Source organism: Columba livia, chromosome 9 (assembly GCF_036013475.1).
Source record: "Columba livia isolate bColLiv1 breed racing homer chromosome 9, bColLiv1.pat.W.v2, whole genome shotgun sequence".
Taxonomy (NCBI): domain Eukaryota; kingdom Metazoa; phylum Chordata; class Aves; order Columbiformes; family Columbidae; genus Columba; species Columba livia.
Window position 1 is genome coordinate 7,207,176 of NC_088610.1, and position 23,043 is coordinate 7,230,218.

The following is a 23,043-nucleotide window of genomic DNA, read 5'->3' on the forward strand; positions in this document are numbered from 1 at the left end:
GAGACTCTGGGCAATAGGCTAGAATTTTTCTTGGATTTGGTGATGTTGAGAGGGTATGTGAAAGTATGTTCCCACATATCTTTTCACTTGCAGAAAAGCAACAGAAAATATTAAATGTGATCTGAATCACTACCAAGGCAATAACAAAAAATTAATACTAACGGTAAACTGTATTTTGCATGTTATTAGACCTCACTGATATAATCAAGCTGGTTTTATTCCATAGATGCTTTGGTTTGTAATAAGATGAATAGATCTCCCATTAATGAAATACACACAAGGTACTGCTGTGGTAAGTGTGCATATCTTGCCAGAGCCCAAGGCAATGAATGTAACATGCTAATTACAGTTTTGGGAGAGGTAAAGCTTGGAAGAATATGTAGTATGCAAGCTACAGTTAAATAGCATGGCTCAACATGGCTGGAGAGACTTTAATTCTAGCCAGAAACAGTCCACACACTCACAGTGGCTACCAGATTCTGCTCTCATTTACACCACTGGAAACCTGAAAGTTAACGTCAGTGGCTTTAAGATTTATTCTGTATTTACACCTTTGGGAGCATGGTCCATTGTTTTTGCAAGTATTAATAAATGTAGATAATGTGACTTAAGATGAATATGCATAGGAACCACTGAGGGACTGTGATCTGTTCGTTTTGGACAGGTGCAGACATAATTTTGCAGTAGAAAAAGCCAGCTAGCATCTGCACTGAGCAGCCAGATAAGCCACAAATCTCTTGTCAAAACATCTCTTTGTGGTGAGTAGGCAGAAATCAGTGGGTCTGGTCCAGTCCTATGAGGATAGCAGCCCACACACATCCCCAAGGAAGAGCCAACTCTCATTCCCAGTTGGGGTTAAAAGGAAGAGCCTCTTCCTCAGGCACATTAAAACAGGGCTGTGTTGCCACAGCTAGCTGTTTAATGGGAGCCTTTTTTCTCTTGTAAACTTCACATGAACCATTAAGGTAAAAGGAGCCTACATCATGGGAAATGTCCTGCCCCTTGGACCTCTGCAAGAGGTGAGAAAGAAAACAGCATGTGCTTCTGTGCAACAGAAAATCTTTATTGGAATGATATCCAAAGGATCCAGACTTCCATGCTTGCCCTCCCCCAAACCTACTGTGTACGCTGATGGGACACGAGGAGGAACAGCTCTGGCTCAGCAAGCTGAGGCAGACATCCCTGAGCCCTTCACATTACACCCAGTCTGCCCTCCTGTCCCAACAGCAAGTGTTTGGTCATCACAGACCTGCTCGTAGGAGGCAATAGAAAACCCAGACACCACCATGAGCAACATCTGTAGATGTGGGCAGAGGCCCAAGCTGAGGGGAATTGAGTTAGTGTTTGGTGTCTTTGAGGATGGTGAGAAGGGGAAGAGTGTACAGTGGCAGCAGGCTGAATGGCACACAGGACAGCAAGGCAAGTTGGGAAGTGTCTTCCAAGTAAAAGGTCATGGTAGGTTAAACCTGGAAGGAAGGCACAGGGGATAGCGGTAGTGGGCTACCAGCTCCCGTCGTGGTCCCTGTCAGACGTGGCTGCGGTGTGTTCATGGAGGATGGCATGTGAGCTAGCAGCACGATGAGAGAACAGAACAAACTCTTAACACATTAATACCCAGCAAGGTAGTTTGGGAAAGGGCTCATCTTCATCTTTCAGTTCTGGCGAGCCTTCAGATGCAGTATTTCCAAAAGCAAGCTGAGAAGGGATACAAGAGGAGGATGTTAGCATCCAAGAGACTTTTTCCAGCCTCCCACTCTAGCCCTGGAGTGGGTTTCAAAAGCCCTATGTCTTGAGAGAATTGGGGTGTGAAGCCAACATTGTGTCTTCCAGTCATATGTCAATAACCAGCTTTGACTTAACACAGCACTTTTAGCAGGTGTTTCTTTTAGCTGCTTATAATGTAAATAAGGGATCTAAAAGTTTTTTTCCAGGATGCTTGATTTATAAGGGTTTAGTTTTCCTTTTACTCTACTTCAGCAATATCAGGAATCTTTACTGTTTAGTGGCCAGCAGTTTTGCTGCCTCAGAGGTGTGTGCAGATACTCACTTGGAGAGACTGGATCTGGTCCTTACAATTTTTTTTTTAAACCCAGTCACTCTATCACTGCTGCTAACTGTCCTCCAAATAACATTGATTGCTTTGGGATCTTCCAATAAGGATAAGGGAAGGATGTGCATTTTGGTGTTGGAAAAAATAGCTGTTTCACCAGCAAGCCCTGTTCTTTGAATCCTGTGTGGGTCTCCTATTGTCAAGTATGAAAATAGGTTTCTACCTAGTTTTTGAAAGCAGGATCTTAGGAGAAAGCTTCTATTGAATCCACAGTGCTCATGCTGAGACACGAGTTCCTCGCAGACTGGAAGGACTTTAGATGAAAGCAAGATTCTCTACTTTAATTTCTGGCAGAATCTGATTTAAACCTGGCAGGGGGAAGCAGTTTTATCTACATTTGAACTTTCCAGACTGGTGGGGGCATGAATTAGATTAGCCAAATTAATTACAGCCTCCAGGGTTGCTTATAAATCGCAGATTGTCTAAGGATCACCTGAGCACTTAAGCAAGCCTTGCACAAAGGGATTTTCTTCAGCCTGTCTGGCAGGTTGTCAGCTTGCATGTGCCCAGAGCATGTGGGGTAAGGGCAGAACTAGCTCTCTTGGTTTTAGGCCAGATTTGTCATCAGTGACTTCTGGTTTACAGCTGCCACTGCTTTGTGGAGGAATCTACTGAAGGCCAGAGTGAATGGCATTGCCCATGTGCTTGCCAGGGTCAGCCTTGCAGGAGCACTGGAGCAATATGCTCCTGAGTCAATGGATACAGACTGGACAAAGCTTGGGGACCTACTGGATCTTAGCTCCCTGCATTCTTGGTTGATTTCCACATCCTTTATAGCTGCTTTTCAATAGCACAGACAAATGCTCCTTTTTTCTCTGTAGGCAGGCACTGACCTTGGCAGGAGGGAATGCATGAGGTCCACATGCCTCATTATGCCTTCAGCAATAGCTTTGTGCCCAGAGCAAAGTGAGGGGTGCGCTGCAGAGACGTGTTCATACAGAGGTCACCTCCTCCAGGACAGGCACTCATTGCTCACATAACCCCATGTTCCTCTCTGAAAAGGGGGATGTAACACTGACTGCCTCCAGGGAGGTCCTAGGTGTGCAGACCTGGGGTATCTGCCCTGACAGCAGACCATGTTGGACACACAGTCCTTCTCAGAAGCTGCTAAACCAGCCAGCCACTAACAAGAGAGAGCCAGGACTACTGGAAATGCTGCCAACCCGTTTTTCAGCATATTTGGGGCATGTTTACTGTCACTGTCTTTGCTGCACAAAGGAAGCCCAGGAGATGAGAGTTGGACAGGATGGCTGCACGGCTTTAACCCAATACCTACCGCGTTTTTTGGGCTGGGTTGCTGAGAGACTTTCCAGGGCATAGGCAACCTCTGACCCTTCCTCAGTTGAGAGCTGATCCTTCAACTTCTCCAGCTGTTTCAAAACAAACACAGCAGTAAACAGTTGCCCCATCATGAGGAGCTCTGCAGTGTGCTGGCAAGCACATGGCAGCTCAGAGGCAGGAGGTACAGACAGCCTGGCTGGCAACATAGCTGGCAATCCTCCTGGAGCAGGACCATTCCAGGAGGATTTGCCTTTGGAGCACTCACATCTCCTCAAGTTCTCCTCTGTTAAGCTGCTTGTTTCATGGCAGCAGTGTAAGCACCCTCTGCTCTTCCCCCTCACCCCAGGGTGCTAAGCCCGGTGGAAAGCAGGCTGTGTAGAAGGATATTGCATGACTAAGCGCCAAGTCAGTGCTGGGGCAGGAGGTCTCCAGGCCATTCACCTACTGCAGCAGTGAGCATTGCTTCTGCATTGCTCTGGGCTGTCTCTCTGCTCTCTTCCCCCCCAGCTGTTGCTAACTTCCCTTTATTATAATGTAGAAAGTCCACAGTATTTCTTCTCCATCTGTAGCTACTCTTTTCTGGTAGACTGGGAACATCTATGGTCGTCATCTAGACTTCTGCTCTGGCAGTGTTGCTCTCAGGAAGCCAGAGCTTAATGTTGCTCAGCACTGGAGTGAGAGGCTAGGGTTGGAGCTGGCAGTCTCCTGTCTGGCATGCTGCACTGTGGTTTTTCAGTCTGAAGTGAAAAGTGCCAGGTGGAACTTGGCAGGACCTCCAGGATCCACGCAAACAGCTGGACCTGGCCTGAGAAATGGGAAGAAGGGCTTCCACTGCCTGCAGGGGTTTGGGCACAGCAGGGGCCATGTCAGGGTTGCTGGACACCTTTCCCTGTTCCTGGGCACTGGGTGTAGGACGGGGATTCCTCTTGCTATCGGTGTGTGCACATACTGCTCAGCTCAGAAGGGCTCTGTCCCTTGGTAGAGCCTCCCTTAGTAGTAAACAGTAAATCATTCTGGATGACGTGTCCAGTGACTACCCCTCTAACTTCAACCTGTTTTCTAATACAGCTAGCTGACACAGTGCCTAGGGAGGCAGCATGACCTCCTCTTCTCCCTCCTTTTTCTTCCATGGAGATTTCCTTTGGTGTTTATTTTTTTGCCTGGCCTGGCCTTTGCTGACCTTTCACTGGTGACAGAGGCAAGAGCTGCCTCTGCTTTTATTGCACTAGTCTGTAACCTTGCTCTCTTTTTGTCTTTTCCAGCTTGTGCAGCTATTTAGCCCAGGCTCTGCTTTTCTCTTTGTGCAATATATGCTTACATTATAGCAGCAGAATGTAGAGTATCAGGATACAAAGATGGAAGAATAGGGTATAGAGACAGTATGCACAGTTGTTTAGCTATTCATGCAGCAATGTGCATATATGTGTCTGTGCATTTGCTCCTCTCACCTGTTCAAGCTCTTCAAATTTTTTTGCCAGCTCCCAGTCTACAAGAAAGGAGAGAGAAACATCAGTACTTGAATTGCTTCCCAAAGCTCAAATCCAGATCAGCTTCTTTATTTAATCTCTTCAGTGGTTGACAAGAAAAGACCTAGTTATCATTTAGTTCCTGTTAGCAGGAACTCCATGCTAGCAGGAACAGTGACAGGAAAGCTGACTTTCTCTGTTGAATTCTATGGGACTTTGTCCTAATTCTCCATTATGAGGGAGGCTTCTTTATCTTTCACCAGGCTCTAGGGGAATCAGCCCAACAAGGTCACATGCTGTGTGATCCCAGCACAAGTGAACCTCTTTCCTGTTGTTTAATTTTCATCCTGATAACAGCAGTTCTCTAATGCTGGCTTTTCTGTCACTGTTCTTTCATATGAACTCCTATTGCCTCCTTTAAGGCTTGTTTATTCTCACATCACCCATGTGGGCAGAAGTCAGAAGGCATAGATTTAGCCTAGCATAACTTATGTTACTTATAATTCAGCAAACATCAGGGCTGGGAGAGTGGAGCAACAGGAAAAATAACAACAGTGAGTGCATGAGTTTTGCACTTCTAAATGTTGGGGGAGCACAGGGACCTGGGGACCAGCTTCATAGATCAGACTTAGAGATCTCAAGGCTGAGCAGTACTGTACTAGTCAATAAACTATACAGACGGGCAAATTATCTGCCCTGAGATACCCCATCCAGGGGATGGGGAGAGTTAGGTGCCTATGAACAAGACCTAAAACATCCAGCTGAACTGGGAAGGGAAGTAGCAACAGGAAAAGCTGCAGGAAGAGGACTCAGGTGCCTTATTTCAGACTCAAACTGGTGTAAAAACAGTTGATTTAAAAAAAAAAATAAAATAGGTGAAACAAAGGAAAGCACCATGACAAGACAAGCTCGGTCAAAACTGAGTATCTAGACTACAGCAGTTCTCCTGGAAGGGACATGCAAAGTGATTAGCTGGTTTTAAAGGACAGCTTGAGAAAAGTGCACTAAAAAAAAGCAGAAGAGCCAGGAAAGAGCTAAAGAATGTCTCTGCTGAGCCCCACGAAAAAGCCAAAAAACAGCCCTGGAGCTGTCTCCTTTGTCTGCTGCTAATGTGGCAGCAGGCGTTGGTCTGCATCTCCAAGGGGATTTAAGACATAATTCCCTCTGATTTCAGATAAGACTTCAGCTCACAGACACATCGCCAGACTTGGACTTTTTCTCTTTTCTCTTCTTTTTTTTTTTTTTAACGTTTGAAGCTGAGCAGCAATGTGCCAAGAAAGAGCTGACTGCCTTCTCAGTTTCTTCTTTGAGCAGGAAACAATTTGGTTGAAAAATCCTGAATATTTTCTGACAGATATTCATCCAACAGAAAAAGCAGCAGTTTCTAAGCAAATCCATTGCATCAGGGCTCAGTTTGAGAGACAATCTGGGGATGGGGATGTGCTGGGAGTCAGGAGATGGGGGATCTGTTCCTGGCACTGCCTGCAATGGCCTCAGACAGATTCCTCTTAAGCAGGTCTTTACATATCTATAAGGTAGAGGCAGCCAGACCTGCATATCTACAAGTGAAAAGTGCCACTTAAGAGATTATTATTATTATTCATATTTTTACTTCTTTCATAGTTTCAAGTGCCTATTTTGGCTTGACTTTCTGCAAACCATAAGCTTGGCCAATGACTGCTATGAATAGAAAATGAACAACGGTCGAAATTTGGAATAGATTATCTCAAGCAGGGGGGAGGAAGTTAATTTATGGATGAAGCCTTGAGAAACTGCCTGCTGTAAATCCTCTGTCTGTGCTCTGCTCAGAGATTCATTATATTCAATTGTCTGGCATAAAATGCAGCCTTTCCTCTAGGAGGAATAAGTGCAATAATCCATAAACCAATCATAAATATGTTATTTCTTGAATACATCCCCTTTGCAGGAAGAATGCCTTTGTTAGAATAAGGACTTGATTTATTTGTGTTTATTTATTTGTCTCAGGATTGTTTAGCCACTGCCTCACTGCATTAACAAGTGGCTGGGGAAGAGCACTGAGTGATTTTGACAAATGGAGTTTCATGACAACATTGTTGCTGGGTCCTGTTCTTGGCTGTTTTCACAGGGAAAAGCAGCTTCCTGCTCCAAGACCACCACTCATGGCTCAAACCCTCCCCTGCGATGGCCGTGGGAATAGCTGACCCCTGTAATCCATACAGCTTGTGATCCCTGTGTGTAGTGTCATGGAAAGCCCAAGTTTCTCTTCAGCAGGTCTGAGTTTAGAGGCTGTTGCAACATGTGGGTGGCTATAAATTTGGTGCCTGTTCACAGATGCCTGTTTTTGGCCTCTCTGCTGTGTGGGAAAAGCCCGTTGTCTCACCCTCTTACAGCCGCATCAGGGGCTCAGGCTCAGGAGCTCCCAGTTCTGTTGTCCCAACCTACACCTGACCCCAAGGAATCTCAGCCCTATGCTCTCTGCAAAAACTCGATGCCACCCCACTGCCCTTTGCGCTCACAATATGCTGCTGTTTTTAGCATGCCAGCAAGACACTGAGCTGTATCTGAAAAGCCTGTGGGGCTGTATGGGGTATGGGTGGAGAGGTGACTCCCAAGGCTGGCCCATGCCCACGCAACATCTCAGGGATACTAGGGGCACAGGGACTCAGCAGCATCTCTTCTTCTTATCAGTTATGTACACATACATGCTCCCTTGGCAGCTCAGTGTTAAGTGAGGATCTAGGGTGCATGGCTTTGAGCAGCTTTATGTCACATTGCAAAAGCAGGTCCAGGAGCCCCTTGATGCAGGACACCTGGCACTAATCACGTGTAAGCACCATACCGGCTACTTCCACTTTCTGAGCAGTCGGTATTTCCGAGGAACATGAGGAGCAGGCTCCTGTGCAAACACAGATTCAAGAAGCTGAGATTGCCCATCCCCTTCACTTACCGATATTTTCTGGTCTCCGCCATGCAAGCTTCTTATTAAGCAGCAGAGTCAGCAGGGTGTCCTCATGATTTGTGTCTCCTCTCTCTGGAAGCACTCGGTTCTCTGTAGCACATAAAACACAACTCTCTTGATTTCTAATGACAAAAAGGATGGACCGTCCAGCCCCCAATGTTAAAACAAAAATTAAGAAGTAGAAGGAAAATGTCTCCTTGTCAGCACTTTGTCAGAGTGAAAGGAGCTCAGGGAAGAGGAAGATGTATAAGCACCAGATAAAATGTCCAGACAGTGATGGCTGCTCAGTGAAAGGGTGCAGGATGGAGGAACCTTCCCTGCCAGCTCTAGCTTCAGGCCTGTCTTACTGCTGCCTCATCAGCATGGCTGGTTGCAGGGAGCTGGAGACACCACCTTGATTTCTTCTGCAAGGTGGATGTATCAGGTACCTCTGCAAACCCAGACAGCAACGCACGAGACCCTCTCTTCTCGAAATCGCAGGTGCTTCCCTCCACACCCCACCCCATCCATGTTCCCAGGGCCAAGAGAGGTGGGAACTTGCTCCTCCTGAGGGCTGATGTGTAGGTACCATCAATGAAAAGTCCTGCAGCCTCACAGCCTATTCTTGTGCTCATTCAGCCTTGGGGCTGCTCTATCTGATTGTCAGTGGTATTAGAGGGTTCTTCCTGAACAGAGCCAAAGTGTGGAAGAGTTTAAAGTGGAGCCTCTTTATCCCTGAGAAAGCCTCTTAGAGTAGCTGTAAACCACACAGAATTTTTTTTTTCCAGGAAAAACCTCCCCAAGCTGCTGTCATAAAGCAGTTGTGCCTCTCTATGAGGCCCCTTTAGGGAACTTTCTCAGTGGTTTTGCTTTAGTGGTTGTGGCTATGACCTCAAATGAATGGTTGTGAAGGTCAAAGCTTCAGCAGAAACCAATGGACACATGGGCTGGGACTTATCAGAACCCTGAAGGCTCTGAGACCCTCCCAGCTCTGCTGAACACATTTCCAGGATCATCTGAAACTTGAATGTTGCATTTATTTTTGAGAATGACAGAATGGGAGCCAAACTTTACAGGGAGAATGGCCATTCTCCAAAATCTTTGGTCCAAACATCCCTGCCCCAAACTCAGACCCTAAAAAGCCATAGAAGATGCCTATAGAATCCATGGAAAATGTGAAGAAATTATGCAGAAAGGCTTATTTTCTCTTCTTCCAGTATCTTTAGGACATCTGCTCAAGAAAGTTAGAAAGGAGAAAATGATCTTGTATAGCCATCAACCCTACATAGCTGTGATGGGATGAACACAATTATTTTTGATACACAGGAGACAAAACTTTGTACCAGATGAGCCTCAAGGATGCTCAACGGTATGTGGGAATCAGCTGCATTAGCCAAATTCACATATATATGCAGAAGCAAAGAAGCCCTGGCCAAAACGATGCTCCAAGTATTTGGAGAGACTCAACCCTGCTTCCTGCTGTGGCTGAAGCTGCTGGTCCTGATTGTCATCTCTATAATAGAAATAAACCCAAGGGACTTAGCAGAGCTACACGCTGTGTAAAACTTGTAGTTAGCGTGGAGTGCTATAAACCTCGTTCCTCAGTCTGAAAGACAGTTATGATTTTAAAATAGCTACTTTTAGTCATTTGGGAGATTTGCTACAGAAAAAAAAAACCTATAAACACTCTAGTAAAAACTAAACAGAAGCAGTATTTAGATAAAGTGGCCTCAGGAATGTTTTGGTTGTCATTACAAAAATAAATAGGTGCTACAAGAAGAAAAATAATATGAAAAGCAGTGTTATTTTCAAGCCTATATTTAGCTTTTTCTTTCCTACTGCCAAGTCTCTTTAAGAAAGAAGATTAATGATTGACATTTCCTTGCAAAATAAGTTCAAGCTAAGATTAATTTAAATTATAGGAGAAGAACATATAAAAAGAAGTTTTGTGGAAAAAAAGTTCAGCAGCACCCTACTACTGACATTTATGAGCTGTCAAATCTCATATGGTGCATACTGGAATTGCTACTCTCTGATATTTTAATGTTTTTCCTTGGAAATTTTCTTTTGGGAGAAAAAGAGCCACCCTTACCAGATTTCACCAGATCTGGTATTTTTACTGATTATCAGAATGTGTCATACAACCGGCTGCAGACCAGACAAACAGCTTTAGCTTATTCTAATATGAGCAAGTCTTTAGGTAACACCCATGTTAATTGATTGTTTAGTATAGCTCAAGGTTCTTTTCTTTTTTTTTTCATGGATAAGCAAGTGTTGCATGGCCATGACAAGTAGCAAAGCAAAGCAAAAAGATAACCACCTACCTGTGTCTTGTAGTCTGTATTCCAGCTTACCTTGTAGTAGAAAAGGCTCTCCATGTGTAGATGGGACATACACAGTCATGGTCAAGACGGTTAGCACTCCAAGGGACAGCTGGACAGACCACATCTTCTCCAGGTTCCCACCACCCAAAAGCATTCTTCCTTCAGGCACGGTGGAGGACTTCAATGCAACCCAGAGCCAGATGAGCTCACTTTTAAGAGGCAGTGGATGTGCTGTGATTGCAAATGGCCTTTGGAGGAGGGGAGAAAAATATCTTGAGATATAATTCAACCTGTCAATATGATTCACTCCTTTGGGAGTGGACAGAACAACCCAGTAACAGACGTCAGATGGAACCTGTTCAATATATCTCATATCAGACTGATCTAATGAATTCTGATGTTCCCACAGGCATGTACTGTCCATGCATGTCAATGTACATTCTATAGGTACATACATAAAAATACTTTTTTCAGGGCTGCTGCTTTAATGGAGTTCAGACATGAGGACTCTCACATCAGCAAAGAAGATTTGTCTAACGTACAAGTTACTGTATGTCACCAGTTTGGACAGAATCAGGTTAATGGGTTTTTGTAATTTATCATCTCACTTCCTAGTGCCTATATTAATTAATGTCGCACATAATGAGTGCTGAAGTGGTGGAAAACAGAAGGGGAGAGTTATTTTCATTTAACTGATCAGAGGATGTTGAATGTGTCTCACTCGCTGTGACTTACGGCTTTGTCAACGGGAAAGGCATCACACCCTATTTTGGGATTGAGTCTGAGTGGGGGAGTGCAGATTTGGCAGCAGATATGGAATATATCAAGGATGGACAACTGTCTTCAGTTTTTTCTTGGGAAAGGAGAGAAGTGGAAGGTCAGATGCTGGTTCTGGCTGCACAGCTGTATTTAATTAGTATAGAGCAAAGCATTGAGGCACATTGCACATATTCCATGTTGTCTCAGATCATGACTATATCTTGATTTGGCTTCTAGTCGTTGCCTGTCCATTACTATTGATCAGGGACCTGCTACTAGTTTTCTATTGCAACTTCACAATAGAAAATGTAATAGTTACCGCACTAAACTTTGTTCTTCACTTCTGCTGCTTCTGCAGAACTGAATCATCTGTGCTAAGCTTTGGCCAAGCTCTGACTTGTACATACACTCCTAGTGACTCACCTCGTGTACTTTTTTGACACTATATCATGTCCAATTACCAGACACAGCTTCATCTGACAGTACTTGCACTTCATCTTTACTAAAAGATTTCCATGTTAGGGCTTTTGGCTTCTGGTCCTCAGCTCTCCCTACAACTTGCTGGGCACCTTGTATAGCTATATGATGATTGGCCTTTTAATATCCCTTTTAACATTTACTATTTACTAAAAATTGAGGTGGGAGAAGCTCAGATTTTTCCAAAAAGTGCCTATGAAAATGAATGTGGTACTTCCATTACGGAATACTTTTCTACTGATGAAATATTCCAAAATTTTCCCTGCAGACATAATATGTACAAATAAACTAAACCTGTCTTTTCTATCAGTCTTGTGAACCAGTGATCAGCCAGCTGAAGTACTTACCTTTCCTTCTTCAAAAAGTTCTCTTTGGGCTGAAGAACATCGATGTCCTACAGGGAACACTTTTCCAGCCACCTCTGTCTCCTTAAGATGCCCATTTCAAACTGGCCAGTCATGAGCAGCCCTCAGGAAGCAGAGGCCATAACTTGATGAGCACCACCTTGCACAGGTGTCTAGGGTAGACAATAGTAGCTCTGACTGAAAACCATATTCTTAAGTGAAGATCAGGTCTGGTTTTACTTGGTATTAAAGGACTTTCCAGCTCCTTACTAGTCTGCCCTGAGATGTGTTGCGGAATCGCGTTTGCCTTGATATAGGTGATGTTTTTTCCCACCTCATCTAAGTCTGTGCAGAAGCTATAGATCTCATACTGTTTTTTCCTACCCTTGGCTGTGAGGCATCATGGGCTATTGGCAGCCTCTCTCAAGAAGATGAGCTTTTCCCTGGGATTTCCTCTTTCACTGTGGAGAAACTGCAGTTCTGGGTGACAGCGAGTGAAAGCAACTCAGGTAGATATAATAGTGTGCAAGTCCTTTCAGCTGAGGGCCTTGCTGAAGGCGAGGGAATGCCATTCTATATTTCCATACTAGAAGGGAGTTTGCTGGATGCTGTGAGGGGATGGACACTCTCAGTGCATGTGTGAATAGATGCCTGACAGCAGCTGCCAGATGCTAGGGGACTTTTTGCTTTTGTTGCGGTTATGAGATAGTTGATTTGCAGTGTTGGGCTTCTGTAAGACATCCACCTGGAAAATTCCTTTGCTCTTAGCCCATTTGTCTAGGTGCTGGAAATAGTATCAATTTTTACTGTTCTTACATATTTTATTTTAAGTAGAAAAACAACATAGTCGCCTTGTTACTTCACTCAGTAATAATGTCTTCTACATCATCCACTGAACCCTTGTGTCAAGAGCTCAAAGACAGAGAGAAGATGAGGTTGGGAGCTCCATCTCTACCTCCCGTGGTCCTAGTCTGTCCAATCCTCTTCATGTAGAAGTTTGTCTTCTCATAAAGCTATGCAGACTTCAGGTAACCAAACATGATCAAACTGGAAAATTGACAAGGGTGGACAAAGCCAACCAGTTCAGCGGACAAGAATAGAGAAGGCTTGGCCCAAGCAGATGTTGCTGAACTCAGCTGCACCAGCTCTGAGAGAGATGAGTACATGTGTCAGGGGTCTGAGGCTGTTAATGCTTTTGAGCAGCCTCAGCTGGGGCATCCACCCACCCTCTCTGTCCATAGGCTGAGGAGCCCCATTTAAGCTAAGCCTTGGAACCTTTCTGTTTTAGCCTGAGCTATGTTGGAGGAATGCTGGTCTGCAGCTCAGCTGTATCTTTGCCTGCCCATGGTCCTTACTGATCTGGATCCAGACGTGCAGATTGACTTCCTGGCTTGACCTCGGACATGTTCCATTATCCTGTTTCCCTGAAAATGAGACAGGGTCTTATATTAATTTTTGCTCCAAAAGATGCTTTTTTTTTTTTTTTTTTTTTTTGCATGTATAGCTGCCTGGGCATTATTTATTTTTTTTTTTTTTTAATGAACTGTAACTAGGGCTTATTTTGGGAGAAGTGCTTATATTTTGAGCATCCTCAAAAATCCTGAAAAATCATGCTAGGGCTTATTTTTGGGAAAACAGGGCAGTGTGGACCTGTCTGGTGTTCACTGGGATGTGTTTGACACTGGTTCCTGTCACCAGGCCTCATTCTGACTAGTGGACTGACACCCAGCTTGACCCTGGATCCTACTCATCATTGTGGACTTCACTCATTGTTGGGACTCTTGACTAAACCTGGCTGCTGTCTCTGGGCCTGCCCTGCTTGCACACCTTAGGATGGTCCTGCTGGCAGCGTCACTGCAACTCGGCTCCCTGTTCCCTAGGGAGCAGCTGGCCCTTGCTGCTCTGGGACATCATCTTCCTCAAAATGTTCAGCTTCTTTCTGTGCGCTGACTCGCTCTTCTCTGCCAAGTAGATTAGTAGATCTTCGAATGGAAAAGGCTTTCAGTTATGTTATATAAATTCCCTTTTTCTCCTTGGGTTTTGCTTTTAGCTCTAATGAAGCTAGGACTGCCTCTAGAAGACATGCAGTCCCCAAATAACCCAACCTTAGTTTAACCCTGAAGCAGGAACCTTTACTGTTTCAGACAAAACCTCAGACAAGGATTCAATGTGGGTTTGGAGCAACTTGTAAGATGCAGGAGGCACTGTTGAGCTGCTGAAAGCAGGAGAACATGAATGGACTACTTTCCAGAGTCAGCTTGGAGTGGCAGGATTCCAGACGACTTTGTATGCTGTACATTTGGGGTTTGGAAAAGGAGGATATTTTTTTCTTTTCCAGATCTTCCTGAGAACACATGGAAACATTGCATGTATCCTGTATTTCAGGTAAGCCTCAACAGCATCCACATGCTTTGCTGTGGTCTTATGGTCTCTGCTTAACCATGGTTTGCTTGGTCCAGAAGCAAACAACCTGCTGTGGTGGACCTGTCAGGGAAGAGCCTTTATTTAAGGTTGGGATTAAGGGCATATGAACTGTTCTGCAACCTCTGCACCAAGGATGGGACTTGGCTGTGACCAGATAGTCTCAGCTGGCAGAGACAGGATTTTACACTTTGTAGTACATATGGGGAGACCTGTGTCTCACTGTTTGCTTAGAGTGTTTCTAAGAATAAGATGAGTGGGGAATGACAAAGAAATTTGGAAATGAGAAGGGGACATGCTTTTTAGTGGGAAAGGCAGAGTGGGGGGCTTCACAGCCCCAACAAAGAGGGGAGGAGTGGGTGAGCTTTTAGCAGGCAAGAAAGGGGAGCTGCCCTCAAAGCAGGGGTGAAGTGAGATTCAGACACAATTTCAGAAAGGCAGGAATTATTTTCCTCCCCATCCTGGGCAATGCACTCTCTTCATTCCACCATGTGCCTACATTACCTCTGTCTATTCACATGCCAACCTGTTTGCATCTTCTGCAGCCAAGCCCCTTCTCTCTCTTCCATTTCTTGCCTGTATTACCATTGTAGGCCTAGCACCATTTGCCTTTTCAGTCTACATTCCTCTTGAGTCTCTCTGCCCTTCACTCCAACTTTCACCTGGTAGGAATCAGCATAGAAGGTACTGAAAACTACCTTTTCTTCAGCTTTCTTTGCTTACACATTTAATATGTAATTTCTTCTCTACCTGTGTTACTTCTACCCTGTGGTGAACTTGAGAGAACAAAACCCACTCCAGTCCTGTTATTTAAAGCACCACCGGAAGGTGCTTGGATACTCTGCTGGTGTGTGGTGCAAAGCTTGGCTGCAGAAAGGAATTAAAATAATGTGCACACGAGCCAGAAGAGCAGCTCTCTGAGAGGAGAGTGCATAATGGGGATGGAGATACAGTTATAAAATGAGATTCTCTGTTCCTTAGGGGACTGTTAAAACCAGTCAATATTTATGAAGCTTTTAGTCTGACTCATGCAATTTGTTCCCCCTTCTACGTGCTTGTCTTTGGGACTCAGCTGTTACTTGGCCTGTTACTGCCATAAAATTAGTTGCTATGGTTTAAGTGTCTCCTTGATTAGAGTGAGAAAAGGTCCAAAGCAGACTGTAAAGCAGCTCAAGTTGTCACCTCACTGCAAGCAACCAAGGGAGCACACAGAGAGGCATCACCAGCTCCCATCAGATGGGCACTGTACTAAAGACAAGCAGTTTCTCTTGGTTAAGGCAGCAGAGGGTAAGAAGTGCAGCTAGGCAGAGCTTCTGCATGGCAAGCACATCTCCACAGGGCACTGCCTACTCACATGGTGTTATGTCTTCAGAAAGCTGCAGCCCCCCAGCACTTCCAAGGCTGCTGGTGGTGAGGCACCGTGTCCTCCTGCCCATGATGCAGCCACCAGCTGTTAAGCTTTGCTGGCTGCTGTACAGGCTGGCATGGACTTGGCAGCTTCCAGTGTGACCACAGAGGAATGAGATGCCTCTTATTTTTTCCTCTTGCAGATGTTGGGCTGAAGATGCTCAATGCTACCTGCATCAAGGGTCTCTGCAAGGATCATTTGGTGTGGTCAGTGATCAGTGTATGGGAATGAGTGTTTGTATCCATCCGTTTCTGAATCTTTTCTCTGGATTTTGCACACTCCCTTTTTCAATCAGCTACTCTCAGTAATTCAAAATTGAAAGCAGCTTGTTCATGTACTCCTTTGGGCAACATGGCCATATAGACAAGGCTGGGTGATTTCCTGCTCAAAATGCTGGCTGGGGCACTTTTAAAGTTGTGCAGGTCAATGTTTAGCTAACAGTGCCAACTTTCATGCTGTCATTCCACTTTCTTCCTCTTTCTCCTATCAGTTCCCACCATCTGGGCTTTTGATTTATTGAGAAATGTTACCCATCTTTTTGAAAACTCTCACTACAGATCACCCGAGGGAGGCCTTAGAGGATAAACAGATCAGTTGTGCTTTGAGGAAATTTGCAGACAAGCATAATCCTCGCATTTGAGAGCCTATATTCTTGCCTAGCTTTTCATTTGCACGCAGGGCTGCTGAGAATATGATAGCTTCTGCACATGCAAAGTAGTGTTTTGTTGAGTAAACACCAGTGCTTTGTAGATGTAAACTTGCATGTTACAAGATCGTGACTAGAAATGAGGGATTCAACTGAGATTATAGGACATATCAACCATTCACCTTTTGGCCTGCTGGCCACCCTGCAGCTTGGGAAAACAAGACTGGTAACACAGAAATGATAACACAGGATTTTTATTTTTTTTTTTTTTAATCCAGAAAAAGATGGACAGGTGGAAATCAAAATAAGTGATATTTAGGTAGATCTATAATTTTCTCTGAGTGGAATATAGCAAACTCACTGCTAGGTGAGAACTGCACCAACTTCAGCCCCCACAAAACTCCCTCTAGCAACATCAGTGTGTTGAAGCTTCATCCAGGTAGTCATGACTGAATAACTGAGAACCAGATAAGGTGTTTCACCATTACGTGCCACTTTATATTATTATTACTATTGTTATTATTATGCCTCTGCTGTGTGGGCTTGCAGGTAGCTCCCTGCAGAGCATTACATTAACAGCAAATACCTGTTCTGTCGGATCTGTTCTTCTGACTATAAACTTAAAGGAAAGATGCGCAGTGGATGAGGGACGAAGAAAGTAGCAAATGTACCACTTTTAGTATTACTTCTCACTTTCAATGGTAAAGGAGACTTTTTGGAAGGTAGTCTCTTTTGCTGATGTGAAACTTAACACTGAAACTACAACCCTTGCAAATGTGTATGTAAAATTGTGGGCAGAGATGCAGAGCTAATTTGCACCTTGTAGTTTCCAGGGTAGTTTATACAAACACCTATCTATGCGTGTAACTGAGCTGTGAGCAGCACCATACCTGACTTCAAATTGCATGAGTTATCTCTCCAACTTGAAAGACAGTAAAAGCTCTTGTCTAAATGCACAGCTCATTGTTTTCCTGGTGCCCTTCATTATATTACACTTAAGCACAAGTTTAGTTTCCTCTTTGTTCATTCTTTGCAATCACCCCATTCATTACCCTTGGTGTGCTTTAAAATACCTTAATCCTTGCAGGCTTCAGTTCTCCTTATCCTTCAGGGAGCCTGTATTCCCACAGGCACCGTTCACCTACCTACGGAAATTGCACACCTGTGCCTTGGTGCTCCTTGCCAACACTGTAATGTTTGCTTCCTCTCGTTGGCCCCTCCTGGCACAGGACTCTCTTAAAGTGCATCTTTGTTAAGAAATGCAAGGAGGTTAATGACTGAAGCAAGTCAAAGAGGAGAAAAAGTGCATGTCCCCAGCTCAGGTGAGTAGGAAGGTCAGTCCCTTGGCATCAGTCACTGCTGATCCACAGGTTTTGGACATGGTTTTGCGTGGCACCTGATATCACAAGACACCTAGAACCATTTTTTTTCCATCGACCATTATCTGATGCACACATTGCTTCTTGCAGAATCGTTATCCTCTGTGTCTATTCCCACAGCAGCCTCATCAGTTGGAAGTTAGCCTTGCCATCATTAAGGAAACTTTAACAAAGACTGTGCTGTTCAGAGTGAACATCTTGATGAGGCCTAATTTATTTCACAGTTGTTGTTATCCTGTTGACCTAAAATGACAGCAGGACACTTGGAGAGGTGCCTGGTTTATTTAAGGAGCAAGCATAATGTTGCCTCTCCCTGCCTGCAGGAAGAACTTAGCAGCATAAGGCACTCCTGGTCCCAATGCTCTGCCTGGCAACTCCTGCCCTAAAACCTGACTGGCTTTTCTGAGGGCCAGTCTATATTGGGTTGGTTTTATCTGTTTTTAACAGTTCCAGCCTCTGCTTTGCACAACCCCTCAGGAATTTTTTCAGTGCTGGGTAGACCTCAGGAGTGATGTTTTTGGGAGCAGGATTAGATGTCTGGGTGCAGGTAGGGAAAGTGCTCGCTGGGTTGTTAAGACTTGTGTAGTGGCATGGTCCCAGCTGTGGTGCCATCTCTGAGTCCTTGCCCACAGCTGCCTGTTGGAGCACACTCCTCACTGATCAAGGTGTGCCTGGTACCTGGAGTCTGTGTGGAGAGTGGCTGCTGGAAAGTGCAGAGCCAAACAAGGTGACAGCACAAGGACAAGGGCTGGGCTGCAGGTTGCAAGGGGAAGTCCACCTGGATAAAAGGAGAAAAATCACAGTGAGCAAAGAATGGAACGGGGCTCAGAGAGGTGCTGTAATCTACAGCCTTGGAAATAATCAAAATTCACCTGGACAAGGCCCTGAGCAACCTGATCAGATTGAAGCCAGTCCTGCTTTAAGTGGGACTTGTCCTGTGTGAAGTTACTCCATGAAAAAGGAATGAAAGGTGTGTGCTGTGCACTTCAGCTCAAGTTCTGCATCAGCTTCCCAGTTGCTTTAGACCTGGGAAATGAGATGGGCCTGTCTTCCATGAGAAGCTCCTGTGAGATTAAGTACCTGCTTTTATAAAAGATTGAAGTGCCTTCTTATTATCTTAAATAAAAGAAAATGGTTAGTCTTCCCAGTTTTACTGGGATTAATCCACCCACTGCAGCATTTACCATTTGTCAAGCTAAGATACCATACAATTTGCAGAAGAAAAGCTGAGGTCAGTCTAGCAGAACTGACACCTTCCATGATTTTTACCTAGAAGCAGCAGCTTTTAGACACAAATGGGAGTCAGGAGGGTGATTTAAGATCCACCACAAGAAGAAGCCCTTTGGGACTATAAGATGTGATGCTGCTGCAGTAACTAATTTCCTAGGTCATTTCCCTTTCATTTCCAATCCCTTTGTAGTTGCTCTCATGTTTTTCTAGCTGTCTTTGAAACTTTCAAGTGCTTATGCCATGTTCCAGTCTCAGAGATTACATCTGAATATACCTCAAAAATCAAGCTAAAATAGGAGGGAAGTACAATGCCAAGAATGCAAAGAAAATTCACTGTTTGTTGTGTAGGACCCTGCCTTAAGGAACGGTGTTGACAAATGCTGTTCACCCTTCCCAAGAGCCTGTTCCAGCCTTTCTGTGCTTTGACACCTAGAGCTGTTCCTCTCACTTGCAGCATTTAACCCTGTCTGCCTGAAATTTCCTTGGGTCCTAGGAGAGCTCACCATCCAACTGCTACCACTGAGCTTCAGTAGATCTTGCAAGAACAAATAAATTTGCATGATGGAGCCACAGGAAGGTGGAGCCTGTAATCTGTGTAGTAGAAACCAAAACCCAAGCACTTCAGGAACTACTCTGCTGTAACTCTGAGCATCAGGTACCAAGTCTCGCTTTAGTGAAGATACACATAGACAGGCACATAGTTCTCTTTTAACAGCAGCAGAAGTCACGCCAGTCTAATGTGGTATCTCTTGAATAAAGTGCAGATTATGATTAATTTATGTTGCTGGTTTTGGCTCAAGGCAGACAACATATTATGATGCAAATTCATTACTGAAGACTGGAGCAAAAAGCTGTATGTGTAGAGTAAAATGCAGGACCACTGGGACAGACACATTAAAAGTTGTTTCATAAATTTGGCTCTGTTGCATTAAAGCTGCTGTGTAAATGTGAATGCTTTGGGCTTTCAGCTTCTGCTGCTTTGTATTGAATACTTTATACTGAGAGAAGGGCAGGAGAAAACCATATTCTGGTTTTGGAAAGTCAGATTGGTACATTCTGAGCCACTTGTGTATCTTCCTGGTTGCTTGTCCTCTTCTTTTGTCCTCCCTTTTGTCCAATAATAAATGCTTATTCAGCAATGAAAAAGCTTGATTAGTAAAGGGTGAAGGGTGTCTAGAAAAATATACCAACATCAGAAAAACTCAATTAGGAGAAACTGGAAACAAACCTTTAGACCCTTCTTTAGCATGGAGTTGGCTGTAATCATCAGGATTATGTGAGCAGTTCAGTTGTATTTCTCATGTGAATGGCAGCAGGATTAGAGGTGGGGCCACTGCAGGAGATAATCTGTGTGAGCTGCCCCTTGGAGGGACAAGACTCTGACTAATCTCCATCTGTATGATCATATGCAGCACCTGTGTAGCTGGGGGTCATCCTGTGCACCTTGCCTCTGGGCAGAAGAGCACAACAGCCTTCTGCTCAGAAGGCCCCTCAGCTTTCTGCATGTGTTAGCACACAAGAGGTGTGCCAGGTGCATGGAAGTGAGAAGGAATCATACAATGTAGTGACTTTTTCTGTGAAGGAGGCTGAGCAGTTGAAGGAAAGGTAAAGGCAGTCAGACTAAAGACAAAGTCTACGCTTTGGGGATGATGAAGCATCATTTGGAAGGGGGAGAATTAAGGACAGACAGTTCCTGCATTTCAGAAAGCAGGATTGGAAAATTCTGGAGTAGTACATGGCTAACTCTCTGGAAATAGATTCTTCTTTCATAGTCAGTTTCTTAATGTTTTTACTTTTTAATAAAACTGAGATATTATTTGCTTTGCCATTTTTTTTTTTCTGAGATCTCACATCTCACTGTGTCTCTCTCTGAGCTCCCACCCCAGTTACCTGGAGCACAGAGCACCCTGGAGCCTGTGGGGGTGTGGGAGGAGGAGAGGGGCTCAGGTCCCCTCTCATGCCTGCTTCCCCATACCCACGAGTGGTGCAGGGGCCATGGGACAATAGCATCGAAGCTGGGGGCTACTCATTTCAAATGTTATAATATTTATTTCATCTGCTTCTTGTATACTCCTGAGATACATGCTGCTTTGTGATCAAAACACTGACGGTCTACATGAGTGACTGGCTGTGCCCAGCACAGCTTGGAGGATCTGAGACATCCCTAAATCCCAAATCCTCTTTCTTCTATCTCCTTGCCTTTTCCCAGAGGACATCATCTCATGCTAGTTCTTTGCTGCTGGCAAAGGTGGACCCTAGCTGGCAGTCCTCCCCATACTGAAGGCTGGTTTTAACCCGTATGTGGCAGCACATTACTGGGGTTCAAAGGCCTCTCAAGCTGCTCCTTGGCCAGAGATCTCTTGTTCGTGCTGCTCTCCCCGAGATGTGACCATCCCAACTGACAGACTCATCACATCGTGCTTGCTTCCCCGCCCAGAAGGACAAGGTGCACACCGTACAGCCCGCGGAGCAGCCGCCGAGCAGTTGACTCGTTTGAGGCTCGACCTGGGCATGTTTCCATTTCCCAGGCCGGCGAAACACTTTGCGAGCACTGGGGTCGGATGGCTCAGAAAGGGGGAGCAGGAGCAGAGGCACCCCGATCAAGCACAGGAAAGCGCCGGGGGTTCAGAGCTGTCCCGACGGTTTGAAACGCCGCTTCGGCGGCAGTAGGGGAAGAAAAAAAAAAAAACAAACCAAAATTGCCTATAAATAAACATACTGCCTGTCCCGCTGGACGCCGCCAGAGAAGGGGAGGGGGTAAAAAGCCCGGGCCCCCTCCGCCCACCTCGGCGGGGGGGTAAGCGGCAGCCCCGCCCCGCCCGGCGCTTTCTGTCCCCTCTCCCGCGCCGTACGGCCGGGCGCTCCGGCTCCATCCGCTGGCAACTTTGTAGCGCGGGGCGCGGGCGGCGCCGCCGCGGCTCTGCCCTGACCCGGGGGGCGAGGGCCGACCCCTCTCGGCCCGCCGGGCTCACCCCACCATGGCCGGCATCGGCATCGACCACTCCAAGCTGCCCGGAGTCAAAGAAGGTCGGGGTCACCCTGGGGTGGGGGGGCGCGGAGCGGGTGTGTGTAGGGGCGAAGAGCCCAGCCCCGGGTGGGGAGAGCTGGACGGGACGTGGCGGCTTGGGGGAAATTTGGGGGAAGGAAAGGGAGAAACTCTTCTTTTTCAAAATAAATATTATTATTTAAATTTTTTTTGGCTGCGGGGGCGGTTCTGGGCGCTCCCCGTGGAGCTGGGGGTAAAGGGGGGGATGGCGCCGTGCTCCGGCCGTGACACGGACGCGTGGGGTGAGCGGACTGCGTGGGGCCCCTCGGGGTGTGCGGGAGCGGTCCCGCTTTCCCGTGCGTTCTTTTCGGCGGTTGTGCGGCTCGGAGGGAGCGGAGGGCAGGCTGGGGGCCGGCGGGGAAGCAGCTGCTTTGGCTTGACGGAGACCCGCGGCTGCTCTCGCAGCCCAGCTCACGGCTCCGCTCCCCGGGGCGTGGGCCGGCGGGAAGGTGCCGCTTCTCCCCGGGAGAGAAGGCGAGGAGCGGCGCTGGGGGAGGGGGCAGCCCTTTGTCTGCGCCGAGGCCGCTGCTGGCGCTTCTGCGCTGCCCTCGGTGGGGCGGGCCGCGAGAGTGGCCGGGTGCGCTCCCACGGGAGATAAACCTTGCCGTGAAACAGCCGGGAGACCCTGCGGGATACAGGCAAGAAATTATGTTCCTCGCGGCTGTGGCTCTGCTGGGGTTGGAGGCTCCGCCCGGGGCATTGAAAAATGGGAGCGGAACTGGGAATATCCACAAATTTGGTGGTTTCAGGCGGCCCGGCGAGGTTGAGGTCCCGGTTAAAAATTATTTAATCCTACGAGGGTTTTGTGAAGACTTTGCCCCGTGTTGAGCTTCAAAGCACCCAGCAGCCCCGTCCACCCTGTAAAATCCCTGTGCACCCCGAGAGTGCTGGGGCAGGGTGGGCTGTAAGCGGCCCCACTCACTTTCTGGGTGTCCAGCTGCAGCAGCTGCGTGTGGTGGCCGGTTTAGCCTCAGACTACACGGAGTCACCTTCGGTTGGGCCAGATTGGCCTCGGTTTCCACCATAGCAGGGGATATCTGCTGCACATGAGTGTCTCTGAGCTTTATTAAATGTGCCCTGGAGCTGCTTTGGGTTTGAAAAGCTTTGTACGAGGTGGAGCCTCATCTTTCAGACATTGATATAAATCTGTAAAAGTTCTGTCAAAATCAGAGTATGTTAGATTTACACTGTACACTGTGTGCTTGTCTAAATACAACCAAAATTCCTTACAC

At 46.1% G+C, this 23,043-nt stretch overlaps 2 protein-coding genes across 3 annotated transcripts in view; one reads left to right on the forward strand and one right to left on the reverse strand.

Annotated features, from left to right (window-relative positions):
- Positions 1–199: 199 nt before the first annotated feature.
- Positions 200–10,494, reverse strand: UTS2B (urotensin 2B). The gene is made up of 5 exons (XM_005513208.3): positions 10,132–10,494; positions 7,787–7,888; positions 4,840–4,877; positions 3,387–3,480; positions 200–1,695 (listed from the first exon to the last, which is right to left on the reverse strand). Exons 1-5 carry the CDS (start codon positions 10,472–10,474, stop codon positions 1,670–1,672), a joined length of 603 nt encoding a protein of 200 aa, XP_005513265.2. The 5' UTR covers positions 10,475–10,494; the 3' UTR covers positions 200–1,669.
- Positions 10,495–21,597: 11,103 nt separating this feature from the next.
- The window catches only part of CCDC50 (coiled-coil domain containing 50), a 43,308-nt gene continuing 41,862 nt past the window's right edge, over positions 21,598–23,043 (forward strand). For both annotated transcript variants that reach the window (XM_065073630.1, XM_065073631.1), the window contains exon 1: positions 21,598–21,792. In XM_065073630.1, the coding sequence (XP_064929702.1) occupies positions 21,744–21,792 (49 nt within the window). In that variant the 5' untranslated portion in view covers positions 21,598–21,743. The remainder of the gene's footprint in view (positions 21,793–23,043) is intronic.

What these genes read in the sequence shown, in the direction of transcription:
- UTS2B (XM_005513208.3), bottom strand. Translation starts at nt 10,474, where the DNA reads ATGAGATATATTGAACAGGTTCCATCTGACGTCTGTTACTGGGTTGTT. An exon ending in GCGGAGACCAGAAAATATCG is followed by an intron (nt 4,878 to 7,786) that starts GTAAGTGAAGGG and finishes CCTTTCTTGTAG; the next exon opens with ACTGGGAGCTGGCAAAAAAA. An exon ending in AACCCAGCCCAAAAAACGCG is followed by an intron (nt 1,696 to 3,386) that starts GTAGGTATTGGG and finishes ATCCCTTCTCAG; the next exon opens with CTTGCTTTTGGAAATACTGC.